This window comes from Megachile rotundata, chromosome 8, assembly GCF_050947335.1.
Source record: "Megachile rotundata isolate GNS110a chromosome 8, iyMegRotu1, whole genome shotgun sequence".
Classification (NCBI taxonomy): domain Eukaryota; kingdom Metazoa; phylum Arthropoda; class Insecta; order Hymenoptera; family Megachilidae; genus Megachile; species Megachile rotundata.
This window is the reverse complement of record NC_134990.1, coordinates 8,988,451-9,011,150: the sequence shown is the minus strand read 5'-3', so window position 1 is coordinate 9,011,150 and position 22,700 is coordinate 8,988,451. Positions and strand designations below refer to the sequence as shown.

Here is a 22,700-nt window from a genome sequence, read left to right as displayed (position 1 = left end):
ACTTTACTTTATAATTTTTTCATGATTCATCTACTCATGCTTTTGTATTGGGATATGCAATTTTATGCTAATAAAACATTTCATGGATTCATCTTGTATTTTCATTTATCTTTAGTCTATGTAAGTGTATATTTTTTATTCTGTAAGAAATCTAATTTTAGAATAACAATCAAAATTTTGAATAAACATTTGCATATCCCAGATCTTTAAGACTAGCCAATCATGTTTTGATGTAGTGATTAATTACAGGTTGGAATTTGAAGATAGAAATTTAAAGAAAGAGAAGAAAGAAATAGCAGCTCATGAAGCCTTTATGAAGTCTAAGAAAAATGAAAGGACTAAATAATTTACTCTGTAGATTCAGAGTGTGTGATAATCATATTTTATAGAATACACTTGTAAATACGATATCACACTGACATATTACTTATTTAATTTTCGGAACTATATGTGGTATAAATATTTATATTAACGCTGATATACAAAGTATTAACACACAGAAATGTTATTTTTCACCCCCGACGAAACTCAACGAAGAATCAAAGGCAACGATAGAGGTATAATCGAGATTGTGAATATCTATAAATTTAAGTATTTTTAATTAGAGATTCTTAAGAAAAGATATTTTATGTTATTGCATTCATAAATAGATGCCTATTTGGTATTAACATGTTACTTGTAAACTATATATGTTTGTATTATTACATCAGCATAGGACTGGAAATGATCTAAATTATATTTTTATGTTAACTGCCTTTTTACAAACATATGAATATTATTCATGCATTTTATATCTTTAATTTATTATTCTAATTTTATATACCATTTTAACGCTAAAACTTATAAATTAACAAGTATATTCTATAAAATAACTAAGACCAAAGTGACAGTTATTTTTTTTAAGGTTTAAGCATCAAATAAGTTTATGAATACGGGTTATGTAAATAAATATTACTAAATTTTAATTGGTTGATTGCAATATCATGTTTAATTTTATATATTTTTTATCAAGAATTTTTAAATATAATTTACAATTTAAAATTATTATGTCAAACAAAGTGATGTTTTATAAATATCATCTTCTGTTTCTTGTAAAATGTTTAATACAAAGATATATGCTAAAATGAAACCATAATAATCTTTTGCAATTATTGCGGAGTTAAAACGGCTATGTTTCAAATTATAAAGTCTTGTTATACCGATCAAAGATGGTATTTTATGATGAATCAAAATCATTTGGAGAATAATTAATTGTTCAAACTTGTACATGCATTGAATTATTTATTGAATTAGTATTCTAATTATCTAGAAACCATTATTAATTGTGTATAAATAATTCATTTTTTAATCTTATAAGGAAATCAATCAATTTATGCTACTTCATAGTAGTTCCATATGCATTTGTAATGCATATAAGGAATAAATAATGCATTATACAAGTAATATATAAATTTTAGAGACAAGAGTTAAACAATTAATAAGTGCCACGTTTTGTAACAGTAATGTTACAGTAATCTTACTTAAATATAACTTTAACGTATTAACCAAAGACAAATCTTGATCGTACATACGACGTACAAATGATGGTGTGTATTTATTTTAAATCTGTTGTACATATATGTGCAGCGAAGCCTAATTTTATTGTAAAAATTGTTCTCTTCATATTTTGATTCGTTCAAAACGATCGTTATAAATATATACTCTTTTGAAATCGCACACTGCATTATGTACTTATAGAAATGCAACAATATAATATGTTACATAGTGTTGTTCTTGCTACAAGCAAAATCGGCATTCTTAAAAACTACGACGATATTCGGAAACACGTAATTATTGTACGCGTTCATATACATAATTAAATACTTCGTTGTATTTATTTACTTATATGTCCAGTTGCTCAATTAAAGAGCATCTAGCTGGAGTCCTTAAATGATCAAGCTTCGTTTATAAATAATAAATAATTATCCTATTGTGTATATACAATAACTGAAAGTTATACAACCACCTGTGAAAACCCGATACGGCGTCATTAATTGCAACGGGCCTAAATAATTATCCTATAAATTAATCTAGAATTACCGCTAGAGATTACATACGCACTGATTCAGGTCACGTAATAGCACTGCACGTTCAATAAATTTATCAGAAAAGAAACAGAGAACAGACTTGCAAGTCGTAGATAAATATTGACTGTGACTGCTGAAAGAATACGAATTTTTCCGTGCAATTGTTTGTACGAACCGTGCAAGGTGAGCGATCGATTAGAAACAGTGACAAGAAGTCTTATCGTTTTGTTAATGTTTGCAAATCAGTGTGAATTTATAATTGTGATCTTTGTAATACAGATAACGTCTACAATATGCTTATACGCTAAATCTATAAAGATCCTACTAAATTTCTTCTAAAAATAAATAATACGTATATATTATTCGTATCTGAAGCGCTGTAAGTTTATTCTAATTAATCCGTTAATCATTCATTGATGTACAAATATTAGATTGTAACTGTGCTCGATACGCAGTTCGTGTTTCTTGTACTAGCGCTATCAGCAATTTTGGTACACATTTCATTCCGCTATGTAAAACCTGCTGGATCATTTTGATTGAGCGTAGTAATGCGCAACGTTCGCAATAATTTACTATTGTACCGTTGACCGACCAGTGTAACCCGGCGTTGCTTCAGCATACTTTCTAGCACGATCTCGTATCAGCTCGTCGATCGATTTATTTTGCGGCATTGTCGTCGATAAATTGTGAAGACGTGTAGCCAGGTAGCACATGATAAGAGCCGATAAAACTAAAAGCGCACCTAAGCCGGTTGCAACGTAGAGGAAGCTACCGCAACTGTTTTCCAATCCAGCAGCAACTTTTTGATACAATTCTGGAAAACAATGGGAAATTAATTAAAATTTTATTTCTTATATTATTTCCTTGTTTTGTTAGAATGTATTTCTCTGTACGAAAACCAGTCTTCATTTATCTATTCTATATTTTATTGTAAATTTAAAGGAACATGTCGATGACTTAGTGCATAAATATTCTATGTTTATTTTTTATGAAATTTTAGTTTTGATGTGTAACAACTTTTATCTGTAATACTTTCCTGCCTATTCTCTTAAATAATAATTTATATTTATTTTATAAATTTATTGTAAACATTATTTTTGGTTGTTCTAAGTCCTATAATTTATTAACTTCAAATTTTAATTGTATAATATATGATATATATTAACATTAGAAGTTGATAGAAAATATTTGTGTACTAAGTCATCAATGTATGAAATTTGTTGAGAAATTTACCATCGGGCATCATCACTGTGTACTCGATGTTTTCTTTAAATTTCGTGTAAGGAGTCGAATCGTTGTATTCTTTTATTAAACGATCGACTCTAGGAAGAAAATCGTTTGGTGTTTCTTCTACAAATCTTTTTCTTCTCTTCCCATGTCCTGATGGTTCGAAAAGGTCCAGACAAAAATCCTGCAAATATGCATTTATTAGAATTGTTTATCTATTATTTAGATTTTTAAAATAGACAATTTTTTATTTGCACAATGTTTTACAGAGATTATTTTTGAGATTGGTGCTAATGAATTATGAATATTTAATGAGTATTAATTTTGTATGTTGCAACTCATGTTCTTGAATTTAATGTGCAACCGTGTAAACTGTAATTATTAGTTCTCATTTATGGCCAGAGTATACATGTTATCTATTGCCTGAAATTACATTGGCTTCTCTTACAAATAATTAAATACACATATGTGTAAATGGTGTATCTCATTAAGGCCAGATATAATTTACATATTGTTCGCTGTTTGCAAGAGATAAATTTACATTCCTAATTGTTTAGTAGGAAAATATGAGGAATAATTTGATTACACAGCTAAATCAAATATAAATTTCCTATTCAAAAGTCAAATGTAATGAAAAATAATAATGAAAAAAGTAATATATGTCAAGTGGGAAATTTTTAAATACTGCTTTATGTTTTAAACATTTATATGAATAATATTATAGTCTTATTAATTACATAAAAAAATTGTTTTATGAGGAATATTCTTTACATTTCCCTTGGTTGAGATTTTTCCAAAAAATATCCTACTTTTAATTCATGAATTGTTATAAATTTTTTTATGTCAATATTTTAATGGTTGCATACATTGGCATAATAAAATGAAATTACGGGTCAGATTGACACCTCCTATGCCTTTTTCTTTATATTGAAAATTTAGAAATGAATAAAAAATTTTAAGTTATCAATTTAATTTAACCTCTTTTGAGAGGTTAATTTATTAAAATCTTTCAATAAACAAATTTCTAAATCCTTATTATCCCAAACATAAAAATTTCCAAATTCCCAACTCCTAATTACGTCAAGGGTGCAACCATAAATATTTTTTCAAAATATTCGCTTTTGACTAAACTATGTGAGTATAGATCGAGGGTCGATTATTATTGTTTTGATTCTCCCGCGCGAACGCGTTCGAACGTGTCACCGTGACAGCCGCTCATTCAGCGACCGGACACCACGAAGGAAGGACGTAAAAATTGTTTCCTTACCGGCTGACAATCCTGCGGTTCCATGCATGCTTTGATCTGCGAATGGATCCACAGAGTGGATCGTTCTCTCATGGAGCTGAGAAGGAAGGCCTCGAAATCGAGGAAGACCTCGTTCTTTCTCTCCCTGTAACGAGCCGGCTGATGAGGAATTATCGACGCGAAATCCCGATTTCTGCAGCCGTCTTTCACCAACACGACACTTCCTGGTGCGTGAGGTTGATCAGGATCGGGGCTAACGGTCACCTCCAACAGCTTAATGTATCCCCATGCGCTGTCCGGACTGATTCGAGCTCTCAGCTGAAGCTTCGTACCGATGGGAACAGCTTGATCGACCGCCTGCGATCCCGATGCATCTGATACATTGCCCGTGGCCTCTCGATAAAGGGCCACTTCGTATTCCAGACGACCAGGTGTCTCCTCAACCACCCCGGACACCCTTGCACCGTGCGGACTGCAAGAAACGTTTCTGATGTCAGGTAGGGAAAAGTATCTAATTTATGGTACTTTAAGTAAATTATACTTTGTATATTTGTACTATAAATATTATATACACTATATATAGTATTTATATACTTGTACTATACATTATACTATGTGTAATGTTTATTGCTGTACAAATGTTCGTAGATAGCCGCCATTTTGATATTTTGTAGGCTAAGTAGATGGTTGAGGCCATCTGTTTTAAATTTTAATATGACGTTGATATAAATTCTGTCATTTATCAGAGTCATTAGATTGTTTGAATCTAGGTATTTAAAAATTGAAGATTTGGTAATTAGAAATTTAGAAATTGGAGAAGTTTGATATTTGTAAATTTGTAAAATATGGAATTTGGAAATTTGCAAAGTTTGAAATATGGAAATTAAACAATTGCCAAGTTTAATATTTAGAAATTTAGAAAATTTGCACAGTTTGAAATTTGGAAATTTTTAAATTTTACAAAGTGTGAAATTTGGAAATTTGCAAAGTTTGAAATATGGAAATTAAAAAATTGCAAAATTTGAAATTTGAAAATGAAAAAATTGCAAAATTTGAAATTTGAAAATGAAAAAATTGCAAACTTTGAAATTTGGAAATTAAAAAATTTGCAAAGTTCAAAATTTGAAAATTTAGAAATTCATAAATTCTTTTCTGAATCATAAATAACTAAAAAAAATGGTAAAATCGATAATCAAATAAATGGTCAGCTATCGAGTCAATTCTAATTACTTTTTATTTTGAACGATGTACCCCTGACAACGCAACACAGTATCGATACGAAACAAGTTTTATGAAATTGTGTCGAAGCTTATTGTACAGTGTCGAGCATGCCAGTTTTCCCTAGGGAAAAAGACGGTGTAAAGGATAGGTCTCGATGGTGATGGGCTACCATTACCATTAATACTCATGAGTTATGTCCGAACGTAATGATACGTTGTCTGACAAATGATGAGTACACTTGTTTCGAATATTCGGATCGTGTAATTTAAATTAGATCTAATATATAATGCGTAGTCATTCTTTAGTACTGAAACAGGTGTCCTTTTACTATTCAAGTTATTCATAATTGAGTCTCAAATGGTGGGTTATGAAAAATGAGTGTTTTTGAAAATGGGTTTATGGAACACTCTTTATCTTTATAACATAATGCAATAGAAATACATTAATTTATAAATACTTATTACTGACGTATAATGAGTACATCAAATACATTATATTAAATTTCAATTACACGCATATTAAATAATATGTATATTTTATATTGTACAATATATTGGATATTAAATAATAGAATATTATAAAAATTTTAGAATATTATAAAAAGTTAAAGCATCGGAATTTCTAACGTATTAAACGACAAATATATTAATGTTGATGGATAGTTTACAGGAAATTGTGTCTGCGGAGTTAGATAATGAGAGCGCGAAGATAAATATTAAATGCCGTTTTTGCTCCGAATGTTAATTAATAACACGTGGCTTATTCCCGTCAATGTCAACCTGTCATTTTTTTGCGATACACACTTGTTATCATTGGAAAATAATTTCTGCGAAATATGCAAACAATTATTTGCTTTGCAAATTGTTATGTTTATTGTAGACTTTAGACTATTCGATGTGCGCAGATTTTAATTAGAACGTTTAACACTTGAATATATCATATTAATAAGCAGCAAGTGTTATCTTTGACAAGTAGTCATTGAAATGCAAAATATTAAAAATTATACAAATTATTTCAGTTTGTGAGTCACTTTCACTTTAATTTAGTCTATTTGAACACCTGATATAACTAACTTCGACACTAAACCTATCGACATATGTGTACTTAATTTGAAATTAAAAATGAAGTTAAAAAATAAATAAGCAAAGGACGAAATATAAATTAGTACATCTATTCTTTATCTTGATGAAAATCAATGCTGATTTTAAGGAATGTTTAACAAACCTTATAATAAAAAATTTGTGGAGCGATCATTTGACTAGTTTGGTAGTTTTAGTGTTAACATAAATGTAATCGAATTGTTCATATCAGGTGACTGTTTAATGTAAGAGTATCGTAGATTTTAATTAGAATACGTACTTATTCGATGATCATTCTATGGAATAATTACTTACAATGTTCCAGCAAAACCAGCAGCTTTGTGACGGAGTAACGTGGGCTCAGGTGGTCGACACATCAGGATCAATTCTTGATCTGCTAACATTACTACTCCAGGGAATGCGGGGAACCATATTCGCAGGTGAATGAACCCCTGGTAATTAAAATTTCATTTACTTTTGAAACTTTCATGGAGACACGCGACAAGGGAATTTGGGGATTTGTACATTGTGAAATTTGCAAATTTAGGAATTTGGGTATTTTCATCTTTTGAATTTAGGAGTTTAGGGATATTGGGGATTTTAGGATTTTAGGGATACAGAATTTAGGGTTTTTTTAATTTGAAGGTATAGAGATTAAGAATTTAGAGACTTTTTTAATTTAAGGGTGTAAGGGTTAAGAATTCAGAGATCTTTTTAATTTAAGGGTGTGAAGGTTAAGAATTCAGAAACTTTTTTAATTTAAGGGTGTGAGGGTTTAAAAATTTAAGGAGATTTTAATTTAAGGATGTGAAGGTTAAGAATTTAGAGATCTTTTTAATTTAAGGGTGTGAAGGTTAAGAATTTAGAAACTTTTTTAATTTAAGGGTGTGAGGGTTTAAAAATTTAAGGAGATTTTAATTTAAGGGTGTGAGGGTTAAGAATTTAGAGATCTTTTTAATTTAAGGGTGTGAAGGTTAAAAATTTAGAAACTTTTTTAATTTAAGGGCGTGAGGGTTTAAAAATTTAAGGAGATTTTAATTTAAGGGTGTGAAGGTTAAGAATTTAGAAATTTTTTACATTTAAGGCTGTGAGGATTTAAGAATTTAGGGATCTTTTTAATTTAAGGATGCGAAGGTTAAAAATTCAGAAATGTTTCAAACTTAAATATTTGAAGCTTAAGAGTACAATTTTTTCAATTTAAAAATACAAAAATTTAATGATTTAAATTTGTATGGACGTAAAATCGTCCACGATCCCTAGAATTCAGAAAAACACATTACGGTAACTTAAAGTCCTCAAAGTCAATTTCTAGTACTTCAGAAACCCAAGAAAAGCTAGTTAAAAATAATAGCCAAGAATGCGAGTCGAACGAATGTATGTCTTATCAACATGTAGAGACGAAATCTCGATCGATGACTCACGTTTCTCTTTAGGATGCCGCATCTGGTGAAGTCAGTCACCTTCAGGAAGTAGTTATCTTCCTGAGGATCGTTGGGATCTGGCCTGATCTGGCAGTGAATGTCGGTGAGAGGATTGGCGGATCTGTCGTCGGCAAAGAGCGGTGCACCTCTGAAACCAACTGGCCTTTTGATCTTCGCTGTCAGCAGATCGGCAGCTGATCCTGCGCCGCTGCACTGAATGTCAGAGACCTCGTAATCCTGAGCTACGGTGGCAGCAACCTGAAACAATACCATCGCCATTCATCCACGCCTCAGAGACACCTCCGGACCTCTGGTATGTCTTTTTCTTTTTCTTACGATACTTTTCTTTAACCTTTCTCGAATCTCCTTTCGTGGATTGCTTCAATATCGAGGTATCTTTGATGGAGTATTGATGTCTGAGTTTTGTGATATTTTTTTTTGGTTATAATGTAAATGCAGATTTATGGAAAATTTAGTTGTCTTCAAATCTGTAATTCCAAAAATCCCCCAAATCTCTAAACTTACAAATTTCTAAACCTTCCAAATTCCAAAACTCTCAATTTGTTAAACCCCCAAATTCGAAAACGCATAATCCAAACTCAAAATTAGCATCACTAAAAATTCTCTAATTATGTACACCGAATATCGTAAAAGTCATCACTATCTAGTATCACGAATTTACTCTAAATAATCACATAAACTGGAATGTCTTAACTGCAATTAAGATTATGCAATTTGATATACATGAACCAGATACCATGCATTATAACCAAATACACATGAACCAGATATGCACTGGTTTATAACTTATTAGCGACCAACATCATAAAATGTACCTAATTGAGCAACTTAAAAGAAGAAATACAAACAATTTGAAACAAAATTACGTTGATAGTGCGATATAGGAGATCTACGGTTTCCTGAGTTTTCTGGCGTAAAGTTGTCTGACGTTATGAATTTAATTTAGTTGTTAGCTAGAAATAAGGAAGTATAAAAGACGCTACATGAATCTGTTTATGAATCAAAGCTGGTATACATCCATCATTATATTCTCGAATCTCTTTGGCATCAATTAAAGTCACTGATAAAATCTGAACATTTTCTGCGATAAACTTTTATCGATAATAAATTATCTACGTAATTGTACAACAGATGCATTTATAAAATCAACGTTAAAATCGTGCGGTCAAAAATAAACAGCAATTAATTTATCCCGGTTCAAGTAGACGACATTGTACCAGACAATAAATTAACGAAGAAAAACAGTATGAAGTGTGTTGATTTCATCTTATCAGTTAAGAGTTGAAGAAACCGTTTCTTAAACCAGGACAAACTGCTTATTTTTGGCGTGTTAAGTTCAGATACGATGTAGGACACGGTATAATCTCAAGCGAAACTGAACGATTTTAAATTGCCATGAAATATACCGCGAATATTGTTATCACATTTTCAATCATTCACTTATTAAATTACGTTGATTATAATGATTATGCTTTCTCGTTGTTTTACCAATTGACATGGTGACATTGAGAATATTGCAAATTTTTCTTACAAATGCGGAATTCTAGGAATTTTTAGAATTTTGGGAATTCGTCAAGTTTTAGGAATTTGGGGAATTCAGGAAATTTAGAGTATTTGGGGAATTTTCCGAACTTTTGAGAATTTTGGGGATTTTTGGAATTTTACAAATTTGGAGGATTTGGCAAATTTTAGGAATTTAGGGAATTTCAGGAATTTTCGAGAATTTTTGGAATTTTGGAGATTTGGGGAATTTTTGAAATTTTAGGAATTTAGGAAATTTGGAGAATCTTAGGAACTGTCGAAAATTTTTTGGATTTTGAGAATTTGAGGAATTTTGATAATTTTAGGAATTCGGAGAATTTAGGGAATTTAGGGAATTTGGAGAATTTTAGGAACTTTTGAGAATTTTTGGGATTTTGAAAATTTGGAGGATTTCGGGAATTTTGAAAATTTTAGGAATTCGGGAATTTAAGGAATTTAGGGAATTTGGGGGATTTTAAGAACTTTTGAGAATTTTGGGGATTTTGAGAATTTTGAAAATTTTGAGAATTTGGAGGATTTCGGGAATTTTGAAAATTTTTCGGAATTCGGGGAATTCAGGTAATTTAAGGAATTTTACGAACTTTCGAGAATTCTGGGAATTTCACAAGTTTTGAGAATTTGGAGAATTTTTGAAATTTTAGGAATCTAGGGAATTTAGGGAATTTTAGGAACTTTCCAAAAATTTTGAGATTTTTTTAATTTTAGGAATCTAGGGATTTATGTAATTTTAAGAATCCTGGAGATTCGAGGAGTTTTTAAGATTTTAGGGTTTGGGGAATATTAGGAATTTTATGAACCTTGAGAAATTTTGAGATTTGTGGAATTTTTAGAACTTGGAGGATTTTGGGAATTTAAGGAATGTCAGGAACTTTGGGAATAGTAAAAACTTTGAGAACTTTAGAAATTGTAGAAATTGTAAGAATTTTGAAAAGTTTGCGAATGAGAATTTGAAGTTCGAGTTTAAAAATTCAATACTTTGAATATTTAACAATTTGACAATGGAACAACTCAAAAACTTGTCAATATCCAATTCATCAACTCAAACTTTTAAACCCCCTAAATTCCGAAATACAATAAATCTTTAACAAACGAAAACAAGCACGCAATCGTCCGCACGTTTCAAAAAGATAAACTGTAACACCACCGTCGGACACAGCGTTTCTTCATCGAGTGTCTAGTTAGCGCGTTAATTGACCCTGTGCCATCCGAACCATGGTGATTTTCTTAATTAACGCGAGTCACCTCGATCCTCTTCCTCGATACGCGCCTCAGACGTTCGCTCGGTAGTTTATGGGAGTCTCTGCAGCGTTGTGTATAAGTTCGATATGAAAGAAGGTGGTCAACACGCGAGGAGAACAAACTTCAATAGCGAGTAACGGTGTAAAGAAACGCTCTGGTGGTTGGCTAAGTTATTCGTTACATGCGTACCATACAGCATGGCCATCGTACGGTCAGCCAGACGGATAATCGTGGTACAGGTCATGGTTGTTTCTTGAAGGTAGGTCATTCGAACTTTCGAGGTCACTTTGGACATAGTTGCTCTATCTTAGTTGGTATCAGTTTGATTAGTAAATGGGTTTTGGATTTATATGAATTTTCTTGACTGGAGATTAAGTGGATAGTTAACTTAGGTATTGTATGAGGGATTGATTGATAAGGGCCTCAACTGCTATGATTGTTGATCCAGGTATTGTTTGTTAAATGGGTAGTTACTTTATTGTGTAGAATTGTACTAATTTATGCTGTCAAGTTTGGTAATTTGAAAATTTATCAATTTTAAAATTTGGAAGTTCTGATGTAGAATGATTGTACTGATTTATACTCTCAAATTTGGTGATTTGAAAATTTAGGAATTTACAAGTTCTGATGTAGAATGATTGTGCTGATTTATACCCTTAAATTTGGTGACTTGAAAATTTAGGAATTTACAAGTTCTGATGTAGAATGATTGTGCTGATTTATATTCTCAAATGTCACAATATAGAAATATAAAAATTTAGAAATTTATAAATGTGGAAATATTAGATCTCCAATTTTTTAAATTGAAAAGTTCAGAAATTTTATAAGTTTGAAATCTAGAAATGTAGAAACACTGAATCTAAATTTTCCAAAAATTTGTTTAAAATGAAAAAATTGGATGACCTGGAAATTTTCAGATGGAGAAGCTTGAAGTTTCCAATATTGGAAATTTTGAAGTTTTGAAACCCAGAAATTTGGAAGTACAAAAGTTTCTAAATTTTCCTACTTCAAAATTTTGAAATTCGATGATTTGAATTTTCAAATTGAGTTAACATAAAAGTATAGAATATTAAAAATTTGGAAGGTTTAAAATTAAAAAATTATAATTTATCTATTGACAAAGAATTGTAATCCTAATTCATACTAAATTTATAAAAGTCAGGGAGGTTTTGAATATTTCGTGTTTAATCAATTGTGTAATTAATGTAACAACCGTAATTGAACATTAACCGCGTAGTCATTACAAACCACGTAAATAGTTCAACATGGCAAACACTATGATAATTAACGATGCATTATTAATTAACTAAAATGTTCATATGCCATCCTTTTAGCTACGCATGTATATTATTATAGCAAATAATCATTCAGCTGGAAATAGATGTTATTGATTTAAAGGCCATCATGTAATGCTGTATTATGTCGAAAATATTTATTGTTTCCTTTTGAATCCTAATTAGTTTAATTTATATTGTAAAATAAACTAACGCGGTTTTAGATAATTTTATGCATTTTTAAATAATTTAATGTAGTTTGAAATAATTCGATTTTAGGTACCTTGATGCAGTTTCAAATAATTCAATTTTAAATGACTTAATGTAGCTTGAACTAATTTAATTTTATATAACTTTATGTTGTTTGAAATAATTCAATTTTACATAACTTACTGTTGTTTTAAATAATTCAATTTTAAAGGATTTAATGTAGTTTTAAATAATTCAATTTTAAATGACTTAATGTAGTTTTAAATGATTCAATTTTAAATGACTTAACGTAGTTTTAATATTACTATAAATTTACTGTTTAATACATTTTAATTTTATTATAATTTAATGTTTCATAATTAGGACTTTATTATAAATGTTTAACAATTTGAATTTAATGTCATCAATTCAATTCAATATCATGTATTATATAACATATATCTATGCATCATATCAGCATACATGCAATTAATGTACACACATATGTATACACATACATTCATGCACACATACATATGTGTGTATTATATCATCATACATGTAATTAATGTACACACACGTATTCATATACATAGACATTCGTATGCATATGCACATATACATATGTGTGCATTACATCAGCATGCATGCAATTAATGTACACACATATGTATATACACATACATTCGTGCACACGTACATATGTATGTATTACATCAACATACATGTAATTAAAGTACATACACATACGTGTGTATTTCATTAACACACATGCAATTAATGTACATATGTAAGATACAGTATGTAATACATATTACACATGAAATTGACTATTAAACTTTTATATTCAGTCAATAAGAACATACTCTCACATTCTGTTGAATATATTCTGCATCATCAAAAATATAATTAATAAGTACGTAATTTATGAACGAGTTTGAACCATAAATTCTTTGTCCAATTTTTCCTAAAATCTTTTTTTAAAAAAATTGTGCTGAAACCCTATTATTTCATAATTCAACGAAACCCTTCAAAATTTTTAATTTTGTAAAATTTGAATCCAAAGACCTCACCAAGGGAATAAAAAAATTGAAGAACCCTTGTTCTTAAAATTCATATAGATCCTCAATTTCCCATAATAGAATCAAGACCGAAACCGTCGTGGAATATAAAACCTTTTCCCATAAAGAGATCGATATAATTTCGACGGAATTGGAACGTTCGAATATTTCCAAATCGTTAAGCGATAAGTATCCGCGTTAAGAAGTAACGGTTCTCTTTCGAAACGCGAAAATAAAGATCCGTATTCTCTGTTCTCCAAGTAAAATCGAGCTTTGATCAAGTCCTGTTCGAAATTGGATGGGAAACCATGGGTCACCACAATCGAACACTTCCATCGAAACGTTAATGTTTTTTCCGATCGACTATTCGACACCGAGTATCCAAACCCCCGTCAGGAAATTCAATTTACTTTGCGAATAGCAATAGAAACGATTATGATGGTAATAGCGGCTGGAAACTCGCCTGGCGATAACAGGAAGTGTATTCGTATTTATTTCGCTCAAATTGGTTGTTATGGAACCAGAGCGAAACATTTAACTTCAACTCTTTCGAGGGTCATATTACGAAGTTAATGCAGGCATTTAATGGAGTAGCGGTATTCTGAACGTTTCATTCGGTATCTTTTTTTGTGCCTTCCTTTGGATCAATTTCATTTCATAATTAAGAAGTTCGTTTCATATTCAGCGGCTGGGATATGCAACTGCATTGGCGTAGTTGGTTATTTTGCGGGGTGGCTTTTGCTAATTTTAATTTTAGTGCTGAGCTTTACGATTTTATTTTATTTTTAATAATTTCTAGTTTAGTGTTTGTCAGTTTATGGCTCAAGGATTTCAGGGTTTAAGGTTTATACAGGAGGATTTGAGAATTTGGGGGTTTTGGTAGTTTTAGAAAAATTAGGAAATGTGAAAGGTAACAGATTTAGAAATTTGAAGAGTTGGAGAGCTGGACATTTTGAGGAGTTGGAAATTTGAGAAGTTAGGGATTTGACAAGTGTTTGAGATTTAAAAATATAGAAATTTGAAGGGTTAGAAATTAAAGAACGTAGATATTGGAGGGACTGAAGATTTGAGAGTATCGAAGATTAAGAAGTTGGAAATTTAATATAACAGAAATTTCAGTAGTTGGAAATTTGAGAGTACTGAAATTTGAGAAGTTGGAAATTTGAGGAGTTGGTAATTTGAGAGTATAGGAATTTGAGGAGTTGAAAATTTGAGAGTATAGAAACTTGAGGAGCTGGTAATTTGAGAAGTTGGAAACTTAAGAAGTTGGAAATTTGGAGAGTTGGTAATTTGAGAGTATAGGAATTTCAGGGATTGGAAATTTGAGAGTATAGAAATTTGAGGAGCTGGTAATTTGAGAAGTTGGAAACTTGAGGAGTTGGAAATTTGGAGAGCTGGTAATTTGAGAGTATAGCGATTTGAGAAGTTGGAAATTTGAGAGTATAGAAACTGGAGGAGTTGATAATTTGAGAAGTTGGAAACTTGAGGAGTTGGAAATTTGGAGAGCTGGTAATTTGAGAGTATAGCGATTTGAGAAGTTGGAAATTTGAGAGTATAGAAACTGGAGGAGTTGATAATTTGAGAAGTTGGAAACTTGAGGTGTTGGAAATTTGGAGAGTTAATCATTTGAGAGTATAGGAATTTGAGGAGTTGGAAATTTGAGAGTATAGAAACTTGAGGAGCTGGTAATTTGAGAAGTTGGAAACTTGAGGAATTGGAAATTTGGAGAGTTGGTAATTTGAGAGTATAGGAATTTGAGGGGTTGGAAATTTGAGAATATAGAAACTTGAGGAGCTGGTAATTTGAGAAGTTGCAAACTTGAGGAGTTGGAAAAGTGAGAAGTTAGAAATTTGGGAAGTTGGAAATTTCAGAGTTGATAATTTGAGAGTCTAGAAATTTGAGGAGTCTATAATTGGAGAATGTAGAAACTTTAGAAATGAAATAACCTGTACAAATAATCACACAGTACAAATAATTCTCTCGCTATATATAATTACAAAAGAAGTACACGCGAACGAAAGGAAGAAAAAGGCAGGTAGTGACGCACGTGTGAAAGAGTTTACACCTTACGCAAAGTGTTACGTGTGCATGTGGTGTGCTCCGATTCGATTGATGCGCGGAAAGTTAACGGGAAGAGACAAACAGCCGAATCTGTTACGTGAAACGGGCCTCCCAAGCTTCCTTCTTCTCTCGAGATTGCTTCCTAGATAACTATACGTACATTTTTGTGCCTTTTTTCGTTCTGTACGAAAGAACCGCAACCGCCTGTTTACGGCGCCATAAATTTCGTCTCCCAGCGCCATTTCGGTAGAATGACATCGAAAAACCGTGAGTCCGTTCGCTTGATAGTTTCAGGAACGTTTTCTCGGTCAAGGAACTTTTAACATCTTATAAATTAACATCTTGTCCTCCTTTTGGACGTTTCAATTAATTATTTGTTTGATATTCATGTCTTTTTTGTTAGGTTTCGATTTGTGGGGGTTTGTTGTTATTTTGGTAATTTTATGATTTTGTTCGTGAATATTTTATAATGATATTAGGGATATTTATCAAGTATAATTATAGTAATATTGTTTATAATAATATTATAGTAATATTGTTTATGGGTGTATTTTTTTTATATTGTTTTTAAGGTATACAAAATTATAAAGATATTTTGTGAAATACAAGGTTTCTTTTCTGTCTTTAATTTATAATATTTTTAATCATTGACATTGTTAATATTTTATAAACAAAAGTAATTTAATAGATGTTAATTTTGATTTTGAACTAATAATATCTTAAATAGTTGACAATATTAATATTTTAAAAATGTAATAAATTTAGTGGATGTTACTTTTGATCTTCAATTAATAGTACTTTAAATGGTTGACAATATTAATAATTTAAAAATGCGTTTAATTTAATAAATATTACTTAAGATTTTCAACTAATAATATCTTAAATAATTGACAATATTGATATTTTAAAAACGTAACCAATTTAATGGATAATTTTAAAAATAACAATTTTTGGTTTTCAATTAATATTGCCTTAAATGATTGACAAGATTAATAATTTAAAAATGCATTTCATTTGATAAATATTACTTATGATTTTTAGTTAAAAATACCTTAAATAATTGACAATATTAATATTTTAAAAACGTAACTAATTTAATGGATAATTTTAAAAATAACAATTTTTGGTTTTCAATTAATATTGCCTTAAATGATTGACAAGATTAATAATTTAAAAATGCATTTCATTTGATAAATATTACTTATGATTTTTAGTTAAAAATACCTTAAATAATTGACAATATTAATATTTTAAAAACGTAACCAATTTAATGGATAATTTTAAAAGTAACAATTAATAATGCCTTAAATATCTGACAATATCAATATTTAAAAGATGTAATCAATTCTATAAAAGTTACTTTTGATCTTGAATTATCTCAAACAGTTGATGATCCTAAAAATTTAATCAGTTTAATGAGTGCAATTTTTAGTAATCAATGAATAATACCTTAAATAGCCAACGTTGTTAATATTTGAAAGGTTTAATTAATTTAATGAATGTTATCAGCCTTTAATTTTCCAGAACGTAATTTCATTCTTCGATTAAATTATCCGCAGTCTCTAGAGCCATAGTTTAAAAGGGAAGTCGGAATTGAAAAAGTTAGATAGAATACCATTTTCATGGGGTCGCATTAAGGGGATTTAAGTTAACATTTCGATATGAAATGCATTCTGCAGATTATACTTTGCCCCTTCCTATGAAAATCTCGTAAAATAACATTTTTATGCTACCATTTGAATTGCGAAAGATATCTGCCATCAATTTCGTCAAATTGATCAGAACAATAAAACTGTACGGAAAGTTAAATTAAATTCGTCAAATCTTGTACGTGATCAATACGAATCAATGTTAATGTAAAATTAACAAGTCAATACCGAGTTTTAATTATTTTTTGTACTTCCCATATTTTACTATTTTTGTTTTAAAAAATTAAAGCAATATATTCCGCTTTGCAGCTGACATTTTACTATAGAAACAGAGTGATATTTTAGGGTGGAAACAGGGTGACATTTTGGGGTGGACATTTTATTACAGAAGATGGAAGTACGAATGGAATTGTGTATAACTTCCAAATGGAACTATATATCTTTTTCTTTTTGTACAAATTCTTTTGAAAATTGTGTTTAAAAACAGTGTCTGAAAATTAATGAGATGTTTCAAATTTTAGTACAAATTTTTACAGTCTATACTTTTATATTTCTATGTTTTGCAATTCATTTTTATATCTACTCAAGTGTGAACAAATCTTGGTTATTAAATTAAAATTGACTGCAAATTAGAGAAGTATTGTTACATTATGAGAGATAGTTTGTAAGATCTATTTTTGTAGAATATAGCATGAACATGGATCAATGGAACATGGAAGTATTTACTGTATACAATGAAGATTAGAGTAATAAAAGCTAGTAATGACCAGCCTAAATAAATATCTTTTGATGTGGTCAAATATCTTTTGAATCCTAAAATTTGACTCTACTGTATAAAATTATTAAACACAGACTCCGTCTCCCTTCTCCCCTAATAAAATTGCAAAACTACAAACTGAAGAGGTCCTTACCGCCACTCCCACTCCACAACTACGCACAATCAAAAAATCACGCCCCCACGAAGCGCAGATAAGATCAGAACCTCCAAATCTAAAAACGAGGAAGAGAAATGTAAGAAGTCGATCGCTCACCGTGAAAAATCCAGCGATCAAGACGGTCCACATCTTTGTTGCACTTAATGGGGATAACACGCGAGAACACAGTTGCAGCAGGGATCGCACGAAGAGGGATGCAATTTTCACGAAGATTTCCGGTGAACTGAGGCGCGTGTACCACGCAAGAATTCTCCCTCCGTGGATGTTCCTCCAACGGGTATCGTCTCCTGGAGGGGAGAAACGGAAATCAGGGAACCAGAGAACCACCGGCCCATCCAGAGTACTGTTAATGCATGCTTGCTGCCTCCGCTAACAACCATCCTTACCGCGTCCTCTTCGCGACCAGTGACGGCCTCGAACGGACGCTGTTGTGTCCTTTTCGGTTCTTCGGCATCACTGTTACCTTTGCTCCTCTTTTTTTTAACTGAACTCCTAATAAGCTATAAACCATTACTCACTTCACACCGTAATGCGATTTGGTTCCTCTTTTATCGTGCTTTTACTGTTTTCTAACTGTTGTACAATATTTGTACAATTTCTACTACATTTGTATATCTGTATTATTTTTATATTTGATTTTGTATATCATTTTTATTATATTTGTATTTGTGCATCTGTATTATATCTACATTATACGCGTACATCTGCATTACATTTGTACAATATCTGTATTACAAATAAGTACAAATAACAACTATACGATTATGATCTAATGATTGTACTTTATTACCATACTATTTAATTTAAAAATAAAGTAACTATTTAATGATTATATAAAAATGTCTACGTGACCTTGTATTGTCAGCAGCATTCTCTGTCATTTTACTTCGTACACGTAACCATCTCAGTTTCAGTTATTCGCAAAAAACTAGATTTGTGGAACAAAATGGCGGTGCTCTTATTTTAAATTACAGGAATTTAGTTAAAATGTATGTTATCTTTTATGGAGATGAAGAAGTAAAAGCTAGTTTTTTATTTCTCAGAATGTTGGTCAAAATTATTCATTTCTGTAGATAAAATATAATTTTGATAAAAGTAATATACTTGTTTTAGAAAATTTTTAATAATCAACGTATTGACGGTGAAAATAGCAACGAATAAAAAAGTTAATACCAAAGGCGGAAGTTTTGTAAAAAAATGTACGAAGCAGCGATCCGTGAATTGTATCGTCTGATAAATTCAATGAAACTTTAAAATATCGAGTTCTTGATTAACCTTTTCAGAGATAATCTTCATCTCAGATATTTAATTATGTAACAAACTTAGACTCTTTATTTATTCAGTTAATGAACAAACTTCGTTTAATTACAAACCCAATTATAAATTAAGAAACTTGTAAAAATGTAAACTTGTAAAAAATTAATTTTACAAAATTAACTTCTGCTTCTCTCTTATTTTTCTCAACGTTCGTAAAAAAAATAGTTAATTAAAGTTCTGTAATATATTTTATTTTCTCCGTTTAGGTAACGAAGGAATGCTGTTGACAGTCCTGTGGGAAACAAAGCGAGTCACGAATGCAACAAAAAATAAACCGGTGGCTATCTTCGATGGTAAGTCTGTATTCATTTCCTTTATTGTACTGTATCGGAAGGGGATTTATTCGTTAACGAGCATGTTCATTAAGCGCGAAGCATTTTTACCGTGAATCAAAATTTCATTTCGGTTTCTTTTACTCGCCGATGGATACTTGTCTAGGAAGCCTCAGTGAACTGGCGGAATCGCGAAACATTACGTGATTCTGACATGCATAAAAGGTGAATTGCTTAGCCGGTTGCTGACTTTTCCGGTGCGTTGATTTTAGGTCAATGCCAGTATTCGATCAAATACCTTGAAACGAGAGACTATTCACAAATTCTTTCTGTCCTTATATTTCTATTGCCAATTAAATTCATTATCAAATTCGAATATATTCGTTCAAATTTATTATTTCGATTCATATTTATTTAATGATACGTATAACATATGTGCTTCCCTGTAAAATCATTGTAACATGTATAAGATATATTAATTTTCAAAGTCACATGTGTATACGCATATGTATATGTATGCACAAAAATTTATTATAAATACATATAAAATGTACATATTTTAACTTCATATGTATGTGGATGCATACTTTATTTCTTGCAAAGAAATAATGTAACAAATATCAGTTTTGTGTTAAAGTATCACATGATATTACACATACATATAATATGAATACACTTTTATATGTATGTATGTATGACATATGCATGTATGTACGTACGTATATATGTATGTACGTATGACATATGTATGTATGTATATCATATGTATGTATGTGTGTCACATGTATGTACACATGACATGTGTGTATGTATGTATGTATGTCACATGTATGTATGAATGACATATGTATGTATGTATGTCACATGTATGTATAAATGACATATGCATGTATGTGTGTATAACATATGTATGTATGACAATATACATACATGTATATATGTATATTTTACTCTCTAAAAAACATTGTATAAAAATTCACCAAATAATAATTTCCAATTAAAGCACATATAGTCATATGAAATAGATAAAAATTAGTTAAACATCACTGAAGTTAGAAAATTTGAAAATTGAGTAACATAGCCTAGACAAGTTTCTCCTAAATATAACAGAAGACTCTAGTGAACGTACATATTTATGCACGCGTCATCGTGTCCCCATTAACCATGCCAAAACTTTCGTTCATTTTTCACGACAACCATTTTTTGTTTCGCCACATAAAAAAGATGTATCTTTTTCTCGTGCTTGCAAGCGCCGTACTTTGATCACTTAATGCTCCGAGTAACTCGATTCCCTTCTTTGATCCCGTAAGCTCTCGTCGCGCGAAACAAAGTTTCCTGCTCCTTTGCAGTTTATTTTTCATTACGAGGCCTGCTTTCATCAGTCGCGTCCAGATGCCTCTGTAAAAAGTGAGAATGACAATCGTGCGTTGCCCGTCATCATTTTCACGCTATGTTACTGTACTTGTCGCTGACTGAACGACTAATACGAGCACGAACGTGATGTCATGTGTTTGAGATTTCCGGGAAAATTGCTTTCCCGTTACGTTTACACTGATCCTAGTGAGCGCACATGATCCTTCTTTCTTCTAAATGTTGTGCTTGATACGGCTTCTGAGTATCAGTTTTGGGATTTTAGGGAGTTTGAAGATTGGGATTGTGGAATTTTGGGGGATCGAGGTTTTGCAGATTTGGGAATTTGAGATTTTGGGATTTTGTTGATTGGGGATTTTAGAATTTGAAGGTTTCGGGAGTTTGAGGATTTAGAATTTTGGATTTTTGGAATTTTGCAAGGTTGGGAATTTGGGGGTTTGGGATATTGTTACTTGGGAAGTTTAGAGTTTCAAGGTTTTGGGAGTTTGAGGATTTAGAATTTTGGATTTTTGGAATTTCGCAAGGTTGGGAATTTGGGGGTTTAGGATATTGTTACTTGGGGAGTTTAGAATTTCAAGGTTTTGGAATTTTGAGGATTTAAAATTTTGGATTTTTGGAATTTTACTAGGTTGGAACTTTGGAGTGTTGAAATTTTGGAATTTTTGAGCTTTGGGACTTTGGGGTTTTAGGATATTATTACTTGAGGGATTCTGGTATTTCAAGGTTTTGGAATTTTGAGGATTTAGGATCTTGGAATTTTGGAATTTTGCAAGGTTGCGACTTTGGAATGTTGAAATTTTGAGCTTTAGGACTTTGGGGTTTTATGATATTATTAGTTGCGGGATTCTGGTATTTCAAGGTTTTGGAATTTTGAGGATTTAGAATATTTAAATTTCGGAATTTTGCAAGGTTGGAACTTTGGAGTGTTGAAATTTTGGAAATTTTGAGCTTTGGGACTTTGAGGGTTTAGGACTTTGTTATTTGGGGATTTTAGAATTTCAAGGTTTTAAGATTTTGAGAATTTAGAATTTTGCAAGGTTGGAACTTTGAGACTTTAAGATTTGAGGATTTTGTTACTGAAGGGTTTTAGAATTTCAGGATTTTATTATTTTAAAGTTGTAGAATTTTGGTTTTTTAGAAATTTTCAAGTTTGCAACTTTGGAAGTTTGCAATTTTACAAATATGGAACTTCAACATTTAAAAATTTAGAGATTTTGTTACTTGTGGAGATTTTAGAATTTCAAGGTTTAGTAATTTTGAAAATTTACAACTGTTAGATTCTGAAATTTTGGACCTTGAGATATTAAAATTGTTCATTGATTGAACTTTAGAATTTTGAGGTATTAAAATCTTGCAATGTTTGAATTTTTCCACTTTGGAGTATTAAAATTTTGCAAAATTTGAATTTTATGATTTTAAGATTAAAAAATTTCAGAATTTTCAATTTTGAAAATGTAAAATTTTGAGACTTGAAGACTTTTATGTTTATGAATCAAAATGGTAGCGTAG

At 30.8% G+C, this 22,700-nt stretch overlaps 2 protein-coding genes across 7 annotated transcripts in view; one reads left to right on the top strand and one right to left on the bottom strand.

Annotated features, from left to right (window-relative positions):
- The window catches only part of Pect (phosphoethanolamine cytidylyltransferase), a 63,214-nt gene that overhangs the window by 2,619 nt on the left and 37,895 nt on the right, over window positions 1–22,700 (top strand). For 2 of the 6 annotated variants that reach the window (XM_076534425.1, XM_076534428.1), the window contains exons 6-9: window positions 250–5,036; window positions 7,165–7,294; window positions 8,273–8,573; window positions 19,755–19,841. In XM_076534425.1, the coding sequence (XP_076390540.1) occupies window positions 250–346 (97 nt within the window). In that variant the 3' untranslated portion in view covers window positions 347–5,036; window positions 7,165–7,294; window positions 8,273–8,573; window positions 19,755–19,841. Of the gene's footprint in view, window positions 1–236; window positions 5,037–7,164; window positions 7,295–8,272; window positions 8,574–19,754; window positions 19,842–22,700 lie in introns of those variants that run through there. The other 4 variants (XM_012282063.2, XM_076534426.1, XM_076534427.1 and 1 more) reach the window with 4 other exon arrangements.
- On the bottom strand, window positions 1,558–18,546 carry LOC100878444 (uncharacterized). The gene is made up of 6 exons (XM_003701882.3): window positions 18,328–18,546; window positions 8,261–8,518; window positions 7,155–7,291; window positions 4,561–5,011; window positions 3,300–3,477; window positions 1,558–2,880 (listed from the first exon to the last, which is right to left on the bottom strand). The coding sequence occupies exons 1-6, from the start codon at window positions 18,358–18,360 to the stop codon at window positions 2,639–2,641; spliced, it is 1,299 nt and encodes a 432-aa protein (XP_003701930.2). The 5' UTR covers window positions 18,361–18,546; the 3' UTR covers window positions 1,558–2,638.

Coding starts and splice junctions, on each gene's coding strand:
- LOC100878444 (XM_003701882.3), bottom strand. CDS start 18,360: ATGTGGACCGTCTTGATCGCTGGATTTTTCACG. Junction 8,519..18,327: donor TGATCGCTGGATTTTTCACG/GTGAGCGATCGA, acceptor GTATTGTTTCAG/GTTGCTGCCACCGTAGCTCA. Junction 3,478..4,560: donor AACCGCAGGATTGTCAGCCG/GTAAGGAAACAA, acceptor GCATATTTGCAG/GATTTTTGTCTGGACCTTTT.